This window comes from Anoplophora glabripennis, unplaced genomic scaffold, assembly GCF_000390285.2.
Source record: "Anoplophora glabripennis isolate ALB-LARVAE unplaced genomic scaffold, Agla_2.0 scaffold282, whole genome shotgun sequence".
NCBI lineage: Eukaryota > Metazoa > Arthropoda > Insecta > Coleoptera > Cerambycidae > Anoplophora > Anoplophora glabripennis.
The window spans coordinates 287697-305126 of NW_019417443.1; the positions used below are offsets into that span (position 1 = coordinate 287697).

The 17430-nt window shown below is 32.1% G+C and overlaps 1 protein-coding gene across 1 annotated transcript in view; it reads right to left on the bottom strand.

The window, feature by feature from the left end:
• Positions 1-17430, bottom strand: part of LOC108907119 — a 59193-nt gene that overhangs the window by 37103 nt on the left and 4660 nt on the right. Inside the window, exons 2-3 of the mRNA XM_018710649.2 lie at positions 15188-15275; positions 14695-14818 (exon numbers count right to left, since the gene is read on the bottom strand). Coding sequence (XP_018566165.2) covers positions 14695-14818; positions 15188-15275 — 212 coding nt within the window. The remainder of the gene's footprint in view (positions 1-14694; positions 14819-15187; positions 15276-17430) is intronic.

Here is a 17430-nt window from a genome sequence, read left to right on the forward strand (position 1 = left end):
CGGAATTATAAAATTTAAAGTCTGTTGTAAAGAGAATTGTAACAGCTTTCAAAAGAAATATTACTCAACCCCCAATGCCATTTAAATATTTTGCATGGGGTGATGCTTACCCTTGCTTGGGGGTGAAAGTGGCGGAGTCAAAAATACCAGCAAAGAATGTCCCCCTTTAATCTAAAATCGACGGGTCTGAGCGTTTTTCTACAATCTTGACGCAGTTCCTGAAAATGTCTCTGTTTCGTTTTCATTTGGTCACCCTGTATAATTCTGGTACTACTTTTTCCAAGAACTAATTTTTATTGTTTATTAGGTTGCTATCGTTACCAGTTACCACGCCTAAACCGTCTTGATTCTTGATTCAAACACGGTTCAAAGATTTCAAATTTAAATTAAACTGTTGTATATAACACAACTGTCTTATTTAATTGCAGCTTTCGAAATAATATTGTCTGCTTCTCGAACGCAAAAATACCATTTTGCGTTCTAGATACAAAAATAACTATTTTCAATTAACTTTGAAATATTTTCCAAGGAAGACCTTCCAAGAAGAAAAATACTCCCTCTCTTAAACTAATCTGCTCATAATTTTGATAATCGATGTCTATTGATCTATTGATCGTACAGCGAATGGAAGGTGGGTTTTAGAAACCTGAATAATTCCTGTTCAAGGGTCTTTTGGTATGTTTAATTTTTCTTATATTCAGCATTAAATTGAAAAAGTGCAAAAAATAATTTTTTCTGCTGTTTTGAAGTCTCAAGATTTCAAAACTAGAATCTTCAAGCGTCAAGGTGCTTTTTCTTTCTCAATACGACCATAATTCAAGAAGTTATAGCCTCTCAAAAATCACTAAAAAAATTTGGAAATTTTTAATTTTTTTGCTGAGTGTATTTGATACAACAAACAAGGCTATGGCTTGTTACATTGTATTGCACTATTGTGTTATTTCCCACAGTATTTATTATTAGTTAAAAATATTCCAGGAAGTTTTGGTTAATTGGAATTCTTACAATTACAAACGGAGACAGTATTTCTGTACGTTGATAGGAGAGCGAATAATTTGCGGAATGATCAGTTGATATAGACTAAACAATTAGTTCTGTCTGTGTCTAATCAGTCAGCACTTTTGGGTATACAGTCATTTGTCGGGTTTAATATGTATATGCATTAAAATTAATACATTTATTTTATTTTTAGTCAAAACTCAGTTGATTATTTCGGAGCTGATCTAATCTAATCTAATCTAATAATATGTACACACATACAATTTTTCACAAAAATAGCACCCTATGAATATGCAACAAAGTGTGAAGATGTCGCAGTTGTTTAAATTTTTCGTGTTCCGTTAAAAGGTGATTCGTAAAAAAATTGTTTTAAAGAATTTAACACGTTTTAAATTAAGCTGTTTTTGTGGTTTAGACAACTCTTGTACGGGATGTCTGCTAACTAATTGTTTCCTTCGATAAGAGGCAGACTTATGTAATTCCTGAAACAGTGACGTGTATAATCTAAAATTTCTAAGGGGTATAAGCAAATTGAATTTCATATTAAAAGTAAAAGTGGCTGAAAAACGAGAAATATCGATTTTATTTAGTTTATTTTTAACAAAATATTTTTATTTACGCAATTTAGTCGCGAAACAAAAATATTTAATGTTGAACCTTACAAAATATATTGATTTTGACACTCGAATTAGGTTTATATACCAAAATGTTTAAATGTCCCCAATGGAAGTGATCCAGGGGATTTAAATCTGGTCACCTAGGGGGTCACAGTTGGTTAAGTCTATTTGGATACACCTAACCATTTTAACAAGTGTATTTGAATATCACAATTTCAGTAGCTCCTCGAACAGATCTAAAAGAAACACAACGAAGATATCGAATCATTTTCTATGGCGAATTTTAAAAATAACCATCGTTTTCGCATCGTTAATATCGTTTTTTTGCTTAGGGCCCATCAATTTTTATGACGCGGGCATGAAATTTGACTGTACCGTTTGCATATATTTGCATAACATGAAAACTTACGCCTGTAATGAGGTTCATTTGGTAAATTAAACAGCAAAGGTTACACGACGTGTCAGCGTAGTATTAAAAGCGTTGAAATGTTAAATGTTTTTCTAATTTGCAGTTCGCGTGTACAGCTTTACCATCGGCGCATCCGCCAGAATTTCGAATTGGAAAGAGGGTCGATATTTTAGCCAATGTTTTTTCCTTTTTGGTATACACATACACACTTACATGTTAATAACCAGTGCGTTTCTTTATAAATTATATATTTTTATTTTGGCTCTCGTTAGAAAATCAAAAGTTGGCCATGGAACCAAAGAACGATCTAGTGGGCCCAGGAAACGTTTCAACTTTGTCAGTGCAGAGAAATACGTAAAAAAGCAGATTAAATTTCTTGTGATTTTTTAATCTAAGCAGCCTTTATATTTTTATTTCTGATTTTTTTTCCAAAGTACAGCGATATACAGGGTGTCCAGGAAATGCCGAACGATCTTTTGGATATGGGCAGGTCTTACAAAAATAACGTCACACGTTTTTATGAAATATTTTGTTCGAGCTCACCTTTACCTATATACCCCCCCTATATCACCCTATACTTTTTAATTTTTATCGCCGACTTTATACTTTTTTTAAGTGAAAAAGGCGTACTGTTTGTTATTTACAAAATGACATAAACGCGTTTACTGATCAAGATACTACTTATTCTATTTATGTTACACAACAAGAGATGATGCACCAAAATAAATTTGTCATACGAAATTTGTCGAAAATTTACAGAAATAGTGTAAATATTATTTAATCCTTTATTTTCATTGCGTTGTTATGAAATAATGAATATCTATATACAAATTAAATCTGATAGTCTTTTACTTTTAGTATCCTCAGTATTTCTTCAATGTCCCAGTAATATTCCAGTTTATTAGCTGAAATTTTACTTACCATCTTTGTTCCTGTTTGTGCAACAAGATACCGGCAAGCAGCTTAATTATTTGTGTTCATTCCAGTTGTTTTTATTGATAATTATTTGTATTTTGTCTAGCAATCGGCAACCAGCAACTATTTACTATTTCTGAGGTTCATGTTCTTGGAAAAAAGGTACAAAACACAAAAAAAATTGCAAGCGTTTTAATTTACTGTGTATTAGAAATACAGGGATATTTTTTTTTCCTTTAAGTTCGAACATTTTTCTATCTCTAGAAACAATGAATTAATTAGATTTTTCTGTTACAGATTTGACAATATTAGACAGAAGCAGATATGTAATGCAAAAGTCAAGCAATGCTATGTTTGAATACACGATTTTGGATTGGAATGTGTTTGTGAGAAAATTTTTATCAGAATCTATGTTTACTTGGGGAGAGGCAGAGTAAGTACATTTAGGAGAATTATCTCATTCTGCTGTTTTACAGTATATACACTAGTCACAAAAATTAAAGGATTATAAAAAAAACAACTCAATTTTTAGGTTACTTTCAAAAGGCTGTAACTTCTAACAAGGTCGACGGGATTCAATTTTTTTTTTGGCAATCGTCAATTTGAGCTATTCAAAAGCTTTGTATGATGATTTGTCGATTAGTTATCGTTAATTATTGGGAACTAATGATCCTACAGAAAGGGGTTTTGAAAACTTGAAAGTTTTTTAAGACGCTCCTATCGGTTTTTGATAAACAAAATTTTTTCGTTACAAGAACCTTAAATCAAGAAAAGGTAGTGTAGGTATTTAAGGATTTTCGCTAAACTTGCAATAACTTTACAAATAATGAATCGACTAAGGGTATTTTCGGTTTATTTTTAACCCAAAACATCCCAAAGAAATCTCAAGAAATCAAGTCGCGGCGGTTTTTATTTCATTGTGAACCGAATTATTGAAATTGTTACTTTTGCTAAAATTCAATTAAAAGATTAATTTTGCATCTCTTATTAATTTTTTAAATTGAAAATATTTTTTTCGCAAAAATTCGTTGTTTTTTTTATCATAAAATGTTAAATATCGCAAAAAAGATAAAAAAATTGAAAAAAGAGTGAATTTATTTTTTTACATTATTCACGATGCTATCTACAGGGTGTTTCATAATGATGTGCAAATATTTTAAGGTGTTTAAAAAGTAATTTTCGGGGGGTACTTCCAATAATTTTTTCGATTTAAGCCTATCCTGAGAAAATATTCAAATCTCAAAATGGTTTTTTTTTTCAAAAGTAACCCAAAAAATCAAAAATACATTCATTATATTCAAAAATTTGTTTTTCTTTCTCGATTTTTAGCATTTTTGGCGAAAAAATATGGATTTTTTGCAAAAAAAGCATTTTCAATTTAAAAAATAAATAAAAGATGCAAACTTTATCCTTTAATTGACATAACGACCATTTTTTGCCAAGTCGCCTTTTGATAATCACATAAAAATTGAGGATTTGTTTTATCCTTTAATTTTTGTGACTAGTTTAATACACTGCACATTTTCAGCATAATACCCAGTTCAGTGTAATTTTCCTTAATATTGTCAGTCATTTTGTGATGTAATTTTAAGAAATTTTGTAAAATTACCAAGAAAATTTACTGCATTTTAAAAAATGTGTATTGAAACCTTTACTGTAATTTTTAAACAGTGTGTCCCGTTTTTCCTGTTAACACCTCTGAAAATGTGAGAAGGCTGTAGACTTTACCTAAGCGAATTTTTTTACAACTAGTACCCTGAAGGGAAGTTATATTCTACTAATCATTTTATTGATGTAACAAAAGCATGGCCTACTACGATTTTTTAAAAAGGTTGTTTTTCCAGAAAGTGGTATTAGGCATTTTTTTATCAGAAAGGTAATATTACCAGGCTATTCAACACCCATCAAAGTATCCATATACCAAATTTAAACCACAAATGTCTATTGAGTGTTTTTTCATGTGGTGCCAAACTTTGAAAAATCAGACAACTAAAAATTATAATAAGCAGGTCAAAGATTGCCATGAAAGTAAAAACAAGTACCAATCGGACAAAGAAAAAATACAGACACTATAAATTTAACACTTTTAATTGCGGCCACAATAAAAATAATAATTAACGTACAAAGAATGTAAGTAGATTGAATGAATGAAGAAGAATGTAAGAATGTAATTATAAATATTAAGTGGTTCAACAAAAAATTGCAAAACAATCTAACAATAAATTAAATTTTAATTTTCTCGAACTATGGACTTTTACCTTTGGGGTTTTATAAGACAAAAAGTGTATAGAAACTAAGGAATTTGGATGACCTAATGAATTGCATAAGATAAGCTTGTACAGAGATTACTCCACAGCAGCTTACGTAAATTATTTTTAAATTTAAGTAGAGGATTGGAAAAATGTGTTCGACTGGAAGGAGGCTTGGTGAGAAAACTAAAACTTAATTTAGATTAACGTTTTGCAATTTTTTTATTTAACAACTTAGTATTTATAATTCATGACATTTTTTTCAAGTTATTATTTTTATAATTAATTAATATAATTCAAAGTTTTAAATTTGTAGTGTATGTATTTTTCTTTGTCCGATTGGTATTTGTTTTCACTTTCATGGCAATCTTTGACTTGCCTATTATAATTTTTAGTTATCTGATTTTTGTTTGGCATCACATAAAAAAACACTCAATAGACATTTGTCGTTCAAATTTGGCATATGTGTATTTTAATGGGTGTTGAATAGCCTGGTAATATTATCTTTTTGATAAAAAATTGCCTAATACTACTTTCTTGAAAAACGACCCTTTTAAAAAATCGTAGTAGGCCAGGCTTTTGTCACATCAATAAGACAATTAGTAGAATATAACCTCCCATCAGGGTACTATTTGTAAAAAAAATTGCTTGCGGAAAGTGCACAGCCTTCTCATATTTTCAGAGGTGTTAACCTGAAAAATGGGACGCGCTGTATATTCCAGACAAGTTTGACGATTTTAGTAAAAAAAAAACGTTTTTTTTTCGATTAATTAAACATGTAGCAGAATTACGCCAACTTTTAATCGAAAAATTATTCACCAACTCTTTCCTTTACCGCGTAGAGAGATTCTAAATTGTTCTCGTTTAAATCGCACCCGATAATCCGAGCGTTACTCGCCCCCTTCGACGGCCGCCCCTGGCCGGGTGCAACGTAACCGACGAGTGCAATTCACGAATGCATTTGGGCAACAGGCTGGGGGTCTTTGGCCGGCCATTCACTCCGCCGAATTCTACGAGTTGGTGGTTCCTCCTGCGTTCGATCTAGCCCGCCCCCCGACCCTCGGGGGGAGGGCGAGGGGGCAGCCGGCCCAGCCGGAAATATGGTCCAGCAAAAACGCTATCCCCCTAATGAGGGGAATACTGCGGTAGAACGCGACTGGTACGACGCTCGGCTCCTTCCGAAAATTGGCTTTAATTGCTCCGGAATTACCTTTAAAAGTACTGTGGTTCTCTTTTTTGTCGAAAATTATCCACGTACCTACTATTAAAAATAATAATAAGGAGGGCCTTTGTTTCCACGGCGGGGGACAAAAATACAAACGATGAAAAGAAAGGAATAATGAATAAATAGTATAAATGTGTATACAGGGTGAGTCAACGCTGTGGCAAAGTTGATTTATCGCTAGAATATAATTGTGGCAAAATATTTCACAATAGGTTCTGGTACGGGGACAAAATGCACATAGAAAAATAGTTTGACTTATACTGGGTGATTCGTTTTCGGAGGACTGACCAAAGTTATATTTTTTAAATAGAACACTCTGTATTTTAGTGAATATATATATTTTACATGGAACAGCCGTTTCCGAGATATTATTTTAATATAAAAAATGACATTTTCGGCGTTACACTTGATCGTGACTGATATAAGTACTCGTTTTTTAGATAGAATCTAAGCAATCGTCACACATATTGTACTAGGACTAGGTTCACCCTAAATTCTGAAGTGGTCACTGTTTATAAATGTCATACATAGTATTCACAAAATCGTAATAAATGTTATCTTTTTCAAAGACAAAAATTTTGTTTTTTTGAAATGGAACAACCTTTATTTTTTAACTGAATGTGAAAGACCTTCTCAAAATCTACAACTTTCATAATAGGTGTTATAATATATCAGATCCTCATATTTTACGATATTTCATGTTATTTCTTTATTTCTTATGCAAATGTCCTAGGGAGGCATTGATATGATAGTAAAACAAAAGAAAAGTTTGTAACTGTCAATAGTTTTTCCTGTCGTTAGCTTTGACTGTTGAAGTAGCGGTTTTCTGTGATTCAAATAGTTAATTAATTAATATTGTTTGAATGGTTTTGTTCTTACTTGTTCGTAATGAATTTCTCAAGATAAGGAGTCGAGCCTGTCTTGATGAAATTTATCCTAATTGATGGATTGGTCGAGGTGGGCCACTTTCATGGCCTCCTAGATCATATGACCACGAATCACCCTGTATAAGTCAAACTATTTTTAAAATCTGCATTTCTGGTTCAAGCTCATGTTCAAATACATGGTCGAATATTATTCGTTATAGGTACAAAACTGATATGTTCTGTCTTTTTCAGCATAAATAAATTATATGCCATTTGCTAATTTGTGCTTAAACTCTGCTAATTTGAGATTTGAAGGCGTCCAGAATGTTGCGATGTTCATTTGTTTAGTCTTTTAAAGCCACAGGGTGATAAATCAGTACTGTTTGGTGGGCAGTAGAGTGTATCTGTCCATTTGGGAAAATTTTTATGATTTCTGAAAAGTAAATAAAATTATTCGTTCTGTAAAAACAAAAAAGATATTGAATCATATTATTTTAGATCTTTTTCATTTGTTTAGTCTTTTAAGGTTACAGGGTGATAAATCAGTGCTGTATGGTGGATGGTCAGGTACATTTTCCTTTATTTTGTGATGTTTTTCTCAAATACATTTTACTCAGGCTTTCCGTTAGGCTTTTTCAGATATTAGACATGATAATGAAGATAACCCTCAATTTGGTAAATTTTTACATGCTTTGTGATCGTTTTTGCGTCAAACGTTTCCTTATTTCAAAAGTTTCTTTCATAGTGTGATGTATTTTGTGAGTTGTTGATCCCATTGCTTTTCTAAAAAAAGGTGAGCTTACAAAATAATGTTTTTTTGCTTTTTTTAGTTTGATTTTATGTCGAAATTTTATAAAAAATCAAGTTAAAATATAGTTTGACTATTGTTTTTCGAGTTATAGAGAATTAATGTAATTTTTTTTGTTTTTTCGTGTAGTCATATAAAAATTTGAAGAATTTTTATCAGTTTAGGTTTAAACAAGAGATTTCTGAGCTGAAGTAAATAAATAAAATAAAAACGAAATCGGCATTTTGAAAAACGATCCTGCTTGGTTAAAAAAATCATTTGAAATATTTTTATTTCAAAAAGTAAGTAGCGTCAGGGGAAAGAAATATATTCTGTATAGGTTAAAGTGCCTTTTTAATATAATCATGGTTTTTATGGGAAATTTGGTCTATCTTTTTTCGTTTTGAAGTTATCGATGAAAAACTGAGGATTTTGTATTTGGTTTTTATTTTTTAAATCAAAAAAATTGTTGACGTTTTAAACTTGGACATTATTAGAACATTCTTTTTAGAGAATGTTGTGATATATAGTGATTTAACAATTCGAAAAAAACTGGAAAAATTGGAAAAAAACTGATTTTTCCGAAATACAAAATTGGAAGTAAAACCACAAAAAAATGCTTAAAAAATTAGTCGAGCTCAAGCATAAGTTAAAAAAAAGTAAATATAATATTTTATCTATAACCACAAAAAGGAACAAAATCTTAATTTGTCATGAGGGAACAACGAAAGGTAACAAATTATCAGTTCTCTTTAACTAAACTACTGTTTAGAGATTAAGAAGAGCTATATCTCGAGACAGGACATTTTTACCAAAATTTGTATACTATTTTATTATCAATCACAGATGTGCATTTAAATAAATACGCTGTCAAATTTATAAGAACTGTTTGCGAATATTCCCTTTATTTCAAGTAGTTTCCTTGTAAAGGGGGAAACGGTCTGTTTTATTTTTTTAAATATATATACAGGGTGATTTACAAACGGTGACCAAAAATGAAACCTCTATTCTTTGGTGAATTTTAAGGAGAGTATAAAATTTTTATCTATCATCCTAGATAAAAGCTTTATACGAAAGTCACTTAAAACTCACCAAGGAATACGAGGTTTCATTTTTAGTCATCGATTGTGAATCACCCTGTATAATTTTATATAACCTTTTGTATTCTGGATTTTAACAGAAGGATACATTTTTTCTGAGATTTTTGTTTTTTTTTTAATTTTTGTGATCTACTACTACTTTGAAAACAAATGATTCAACTATTACCCCAACAAAATTTTGACAGTTCGTCAAAGTTTAGACAACTAATTACGCAATTTTCACATGAAAACTAGCCAGTTATGCTTCAATCTTATTAATTTATTAATTTGAAGAATATCTGGCTCTGCTTCATCTTATAACTGCATTTTTTCCAATGTTGACGCTGACAATGAAAATTTAACTCAACTGTCAAAATTACGTTTAAAGTAATAGAGGGATGTTTTGTTTCCAAAGCATTCACAAAAATATAAAAATTCCAAATGACACCTATGACAAGAACAAAAGTTAAACATTGTTTGTGTGTCCGTATTTTAGCAAATATTTTTAAGAGATGTAAATAAAAAACCATAAAGTATGTAACTTTAAATTCGAATTTTATCTTGTCGATATCGTTTTTTACACCTGGACAGGGAAAGTTTGGTCACCTTGTACATACCAATTTTGTGTTATTGTGATTATTATTTTAACATGACCTTGAGAATAAATATAATTCCGTTATTATCTCCCTTGGTTCGTTTTCTGTCTCTATTTGTGCTCGTTAAAAAAATCAACACAAGCAGTAGTTATTATTATTTATTATTACAATTTGGTGTCAATCGCATGCCTCTTTCCAATTAGACTGCCATTTAATTAAAACGAAAGGCAAAAATGAATACAATTGCACTGAAAACTAAACGGAACCCGTTTCGAAAATAGAGCATAATAAATATGGCAGGAATAAATTTAAATACATATTTAAAATAACAAGGGGATCGGTATTAATTAGAAAATTGTGTTTTAATTTAGGTACGAAAATAAATAAAAATCGTCTGTTGACCTTAATTGTGTGGCTTTGTGCATTTTTCTCCCTCCCCTGATTGCTGTGCAGTTCGAGTCAGTTACGCGGTAGCCTTGTTGAATTTACTTTATTATAAAGGTATTAATACATAGCAGTGCCGATAAAACATTATATGCTAATGATGTCTTCGAGTATGCCGCATTTTTCCAATACGCCGAATACGAAAACCTTCGAGCCCGACCTCAATATTTCCACATTTTTTTATTTAAATATTCCGTTTTATAATGATATGTTTTAACTTGAGTAAGTGTAATTTTCTTTTCAAAGCCGTGGCACATATTGCATTGTGGGTAATGTTTCATCTGTCAGACATTTGTTCGTTTTGTCGATACAATAATTTTTAACACTAGCAGTCGAAATTTCGTTATTTTCTTGAGACACCTTCAGTGGCTTCCTTTGAAAAAAAATTCACTTCCGGATCATGATTCACGGCAGACATGATACCGTGATTGTTGACATGTTATTGACGCGTTTCCTTTGTTTCAAAACACAAATTTCCATGGAACTGACGTTTCTTCATTTTGTTGCTACATTTTCGAGATTAATCACAGGTAAGGAACAGTCATGAAAGCTACGAAACTACAAAAAAATTATCAGAATAATATTTGCAGAACTTTAATGACTAGATCCGCTTTGATATTTTGCTTGGTTTTATATTTTTCCCAATGCAGGTATCGGGTATGAAAATTTTGCGCACACACCTAATTTTTCAATAGGGGAATCTTTTCTTAATAACATTTAAAGCAACAATAACAAAAATACAATCGTTTCTCGAAAATCGTCACAAAATCTTTTTTTTTCTCATTCATATACAGGGTGTTTCATAACTCTACCGACACAGAGCCGGCACGTCTAGAGAATCTTGAAATATACCGAAATGTAACAATGTAACATTTGTTTCTGGTATGTACCTTTGAAGAGATATTGGCCTCTAAATATGAGTGTAAAATTTTGAAAAACAATATTTCAGCAATGCTTTAGCATAGAGCAACCAAATTTGGTACATGATTTGCGTTTATTGTCATCTTTAATTGGTAAAAACATGAATTTGTTGGAAGAATAAGTATGCCAATTATTAAATAGTTTTAGGAAATTCAGGAAATTTAAAAATTTTTTAGAAAACAACGGTTTTTGCGAAAATTGGATTTTGTGAAACAGCGTCATTACTAGTTGAATCGGACAAAAAGTAAAGTGCAATTTTACGACTAGTAGGCTACGATTTCATGTGTCATTTTTGTTTACAAAAAAGTATCAAGAAATGGCAATTTCATTAAATTATATTCTTTATTTTGTTTTTAACATGTTAAAAAAAAGGAACCTTACAAACAAAACATTAACAATTTCAATTTTCGGTTTTGATCGATAAATAAATTATTTAGTTATTGCAAAAAACCGTTAAAAATCCCAATTTTTCCAAATAGCTGTATCTCTTTAAAAAAAGAAATGCTTTTTTAATGAAACTTGGTGAAAGGATAGCTCTTAGTGAGCAAAATAAAGTGATTTTTCAAAATTTAAAAATATTTTATAGTTTTTGCAAAAATCGAGTTTTTCGAAAAAAAAGCGTTTTTGTAAAATCCCCATAATTCATAGGCCGTCACATCTTTAGGAACGGGGTTGGGCTTAAAATTTTCTTTAATAATTACACTATTATGTGCAAATATTGCGCGAGCCTCAAATCCATTTCAAATATCGCAAAAAACGATCGAAAAATCGGTTTTATTTTCGGGGCCATAAAACTTTGATGAACTTTTTGATTTCAATTCGTATCAAAATGTCGATAGTGCCATTCGAATGTTGACATTTTTTCACGAATTTTTAAAAAAAGTCTGTCCTACGACCGACAGGGGTCGAAAAATAGATATTTTGAAAACGTTCAGAGCCGCACTCAGGAAAAATTTTAAATGATAGCTAAAACAAGCTAAAAACTTTTTTAACCGATTACAATAGTAGTATCATCTAATTCATAATTAAAAATTACTTTAGATTTTGTCATAAAATTAGCAGCGACGTATTTAATTAACCTAAGGATTAACCTAAGCCAGAAAAAAGTAAAACGATTTTGCAAGATTTCGGGTTTTTCCGGATATCTCCGGAACTACCCGGAATTTTAAAACGTTCTAAAAGGCATATTGTTAGGTATAAAAAAACTACTTTTTTCTAATTAGAGCCACCCCGTATCTCTTACCGTTTCCTAGATCCTAATGCTATCCCATCCTTTTCTTGGACACTCATTTATTTTCTAAAAGTTACTATTGTTCAAGTAATTTTTGGTTTTGAAGTATTTTTTCTTAATCCTTTCTTTTATATACGTAAATAATATTCATTACCGCCCTGTGTGTCAAGGAACGCCCTTCATATGTTCCCACCGGGTTACATAAGGAGCTCGCTACGTCACTTCTTGCATCTTATTCAGGAACATACCCAATTTAGCGAAATTCCCAGTCTCGTCACACTTTGCCTTTGCAATTCCAACGTCGCGAAGTTGCTCCTTCCCTCAAAGGGTTTTTGCTTTATTTTAGGACTGAATTAGCGAGGATTGTGTCATCCGACGTTACAGCACCAGAATTTTTATGTCTTTCTTGCGCCAAGGCGCCATTTCCCGCAAAAAATACGCCTTACCGCTCCTGTCGTTGGAATTTTCAGCGAAGATCGGTCCTTCGTGATGGATTAGCCGTCTGGTTTTGAGTTTCAGATTTGCAGAATGGCCGGAAACGCAAAGTTACACTCAAAGAGATGTTTTTAAGAATCGTTTTCAGCGGGATCGATATCAGGGTGTGTACAGGGTGGTCGCTTTTAAGGTGTACACCGTAGAATCTCATGAATAGAACAAATACATACAATGTAGATTAAGTTACAAAAAAAGGTTGTGAAATTGAAATACAATATTGATCGCTTTTTCGAAAAAGTGTGACTTGGAAAAGCTGTTGGTAATTAAATTGGGAAGTTATCAATTCGTGACAAAATTGACCCATTTTTGGTTATTTACAATAATTACAATTAAGAGTTCTAAATATGACAAAAGTTATTTTTTACCATATTCCAATTATGTACATTCTCGTAAAAAAGGTAAGCAATTACTAAGGAAAGCCAAGTTTTTAAGGTGATGCGATCTATTTTCAATTTTTTTCATAATTTTAAACGACTTTTTTGTAATTTAATCAATTCCATAGGTATCTCTTCTAGTTTAGAGGTTCTGTGGTGTACAGCTTAAAAGTAACCACCCTGTGCAATGCCAGGGATTTCAAACGAACATCATCCTTCCACAACCTTCAATTTAGTTTTCCACGCGATCTCTCATAATATCTTATCTGAAAAATTTTTTCTCGCGACACGAAAACCGTTTGTTCCAGAGGAAATATTTCAATTAATGCCAATGGAAAATCATGGAAACAGTTACAGCGCCATCTAACGGCCTACTAAAACGTTAGCATTAATGTATAAAAATATTCATAGATGGCGTTCCCGAGCTAAAACACATAGTTAACTCCAAGAAAACAATAGATGGCTCTGACATTGCCAGTAATACTACATACATTCTTATTTGTTTTCTGAATGGTTCCACCTTTTTGATTTTTTACGATTTACTACCAAACTCTAGACCTATAGACTATTTATTAAAGAAAGCATCTTTATAGAGTCTTGCATCTCCTCAAGAATAAATTTTATTAGCGTCGTAATTTAAAAAACATGCCTACGCCTCTGGCATCCGCGGTCGACAACATCCATCTCGACAAAATGCAATTTCGGCGAGTGCAATGGTGCACTTGCACGATTCTGATTGTTTGGTTTGGTTGATTTCGGTCTCCCGTCTTTCAACTAGCTCTTCACGACCGACTTCGCAGCTTTCCGATACCTTGCCCGCCAGGAAAACGTGAATTATCTGTCGTCCGAACTATTTAGGGCTTTGGAATAGTTGGATTTAGCTCTGCGAGACGTGATTTCTACAGAAAGTCGATAGTTTATCATTTTGTTTTATATTATTGTCACTGTAATTAATGAAAAGCCCCAGGAAAGTCTTTTTTTTTGGAAAGAAATGGGCAGGAATGCTAATTTTGATAGAATTAATTTTTATTCTCTTGATAAATAAAATATTACCTTTCTGTAGAGAGTATAAATTTAAAGTTTTTCATAAATTTCCCAAGTATGAAATACACAGAACACTAAGTGTTAAATAACTTTCTCAATAAATTTAATATTTAAATTGTAACGTTAATATTAATGTGAAAGAAATTAATTCAAAATTCAAAGGTTTGTAGTCCGGCAACCAGGCATACAAGTGTGCGTAATCATGGTTGCCAGAAAGCAGAAGTTTGATCAGTATTTAGAAATACGATCTAATGTGTGCATTTACCAGTTTTTAAATCAGTAAATAATTGTCAATACAACGCCAGTAAAAGTTAAATTTCTGGTTAGTATAACAAGGATCTTGCTTATAGAATTGAGCTTTCATGTATTAATGTAAATAAAAACAATAACTGCATTTGTCAAGATTGTGAATGCATTTGTAGTTCATCTAACAGCTTGCATACCTTATCAGTGAGAAGATGTGCATGTAACGGCCTTGCCATTGATTCTGATGTTCCTTCTCTATGCAAAATGCCGTCGTATTGTATGATATTCTCCTTACGCCTTCTGTACCTGTTCCATAATATCCTGTAATGAAGTGTAATTGAAAAATCTTTGAGAAAATTTAAAATACATAATGGTATATTGCAAAGTCAAGTTTTTTCCAAGGTATAGGGTGTTTAAGTTAGTCAGGTAATTTCAAGTATACATCAAAGTCAAAACGACAATATTCAGTTTAAAGTAAAGAATAGAAAATATTTTACATTACTTATTGACAATATTCTAATTAACTGAAGATATAGCTGAAAATGAACACTACTGTCTTTCGAGTTTGTTAATTACATCAAATTCTATAACCTGGAAAAATGTTAGTTCGGGCAATATTCTTTTTTCCAAAATATTTCAAAGTTTAGCTGATACAGCGTCATAGGGTTTCTTAAACTAAACTGTACTAACCTTATCCCAAACGCTGTGAGAAGTATAACAACCAGTGGTATGAGGGTTGCTATACAAGCCAGGAATACAGTTTGAAGATCGTTCAGTCCTACAAAAAATAAAGAAATCCAGTGACATATTATTTTTTTTAACAATACAGTAATACAGTAATTTGTATTCTATTAAAAAGATACAGCAAACGATAAAACTAGATATCAGTAAGAGATTTCACAGATCGACAAAATGCGGAGTGATCTACAGTCCAAATTGAAGGCGAAGATCGCTGCAGAATCTCTTCGGAGGTATCATAGCAGGTGTTGGAACTTCTACTTTGATTGTGGGGCATTTTATAAGATTCATCGCAGCATTCTGAAGAATTATACAGTGTCGTAAATAAGAAAAGTACGCAATGTACGGATACATTTTTGATATAAAAAAAAAATAAATACGAAGCATTTTCGGACATAGGTTTATAGGAACTTTCTTTCTTATTTTTGGTCAAGGAAACTCCCCCTGATTTTCTTCGCAATATTAATGGGACACCCTGTATTTCGGATTAAAGCAAACATGGATACTTTTTTCAACAGAGTATTCAGTATTTATCGATTAAATATTTTTTCTGTGCTCATACCCAGCTCTGTATGTATTTTATATAAATATTGTCGTTCTGAGATCATGTACAATAATCCAGAGACAATTCTCCAAAGAATAATCGTTGCCATGTTTCAAGAAACTTTCCTTGGCAGCCAAATTGGAGTTTACGTAAATGTTATGCCCCACATACAAGAACTTACGACTCCATTTGATCTTAAAAGCCTAATTATGCGATCGACTATCGGAAATATTCCAAACTATTAGCAATAAATACAAACTTCTAACGTTAAACCCGGTCCCGAACTCCCACCCCGCGACCGCTGGGATAAATATTGCAGGAAAGTGAATTCCTGCTAATACGAGTTAGATTTATGGTGGATGTATGGAACTTTGCGAAAACATGCCGTAACTTAATGGTAGACTTTCTATATTAGTTTCTATACCACGTGAAACTGGGCGTAATTGTTTAATACAATAAATTTTGTTCAGGGGACTCAGTTTTGATGGTGTTTTACAAATTGGTCGTTAGTGAGTACCATCAAGTCTCAGTCATTATTGACCAAATTTTACTAAATTCAAAATTGTTTACTAAAGTGGTACTTTACCACATGAAATGTTACTTTGCTATAGTAGTAATGTCACTGTGCATAAAAAACAGTTTGACAAATTATTTATTTAATATTGGAAACATTGTTATACTGTACGCGCCTAAAGTATGGAATAAATTCAAATAGCAACCCCCTATTTTTTTTCTTGATTCTGAAAGATCGTTTCATTAATGATCCGACAGTATTAAAATGTTGCCATCTTACATAGGAAAGTTTTCGAGTAAATGACGATTGAATGTTAGAAAACGTAAATTTTATTCATTAAAAAAAATAACAATTCATATGTCAAGCAAATACAATTCATTAAGTTTTCTACCTAAATTAAAACGTGTTCGAATTGCCACCCACCGACTTCTTGACAATACGCAAGTCTGTGTAGAAATTCTTCTTGCACATTATGAATTATTTCTGGGGTAACTCTGTGTATTTCATCTATAATACAATTTTGGAGTTCTTCTAAATTATGTGGTCTATTAACGTACACTTTCGACTTTAAGTAGCCCCATAAGAAATAGTCCAGTGGTGTAAGATCTGAGGACCTCGCGGGCCATTCTATCGGTCCTCGTCTGCCGATCCACCTCCTAGGAAAACAATTGTCCAGAAAATCTCGATCAGGGCGCGCATAGTGTGGAGGTGCACCGTCTTGTGAAACCATATGGTGTCATCAGGAATATCAGGGTCATTGTCGTTAGGAAAAATTACTGCAAGGTCTGGAACAAGGTCATTTTGTAAAAACTCTCCTGTAAGGGTTCCTTCAAAAAAGAAAGGCCCTACTATTCTGTTGTCAACTATTTCAGCCCATACATTTAATTTCTGTGGGTGTTGGGTATGTGTCTCTGCCATCCAATGAGGATATTCCCTACTCCATTACCTGCAAGTTTGACAGTTCACTGTACCATTGAGATAAAACGTGGCCTCGTCTGAAAAAAGTATTTGCCGGTGTAAATCTCTATTTACTTGACATAAATCCATCATAATTTCACAAAAGTGTAAGCGGCGGTCGGGATCGTCTTCATTGAGTTCCTGCACAAGTTAAATTTTGTAGGGATGTTATTTTTCCTT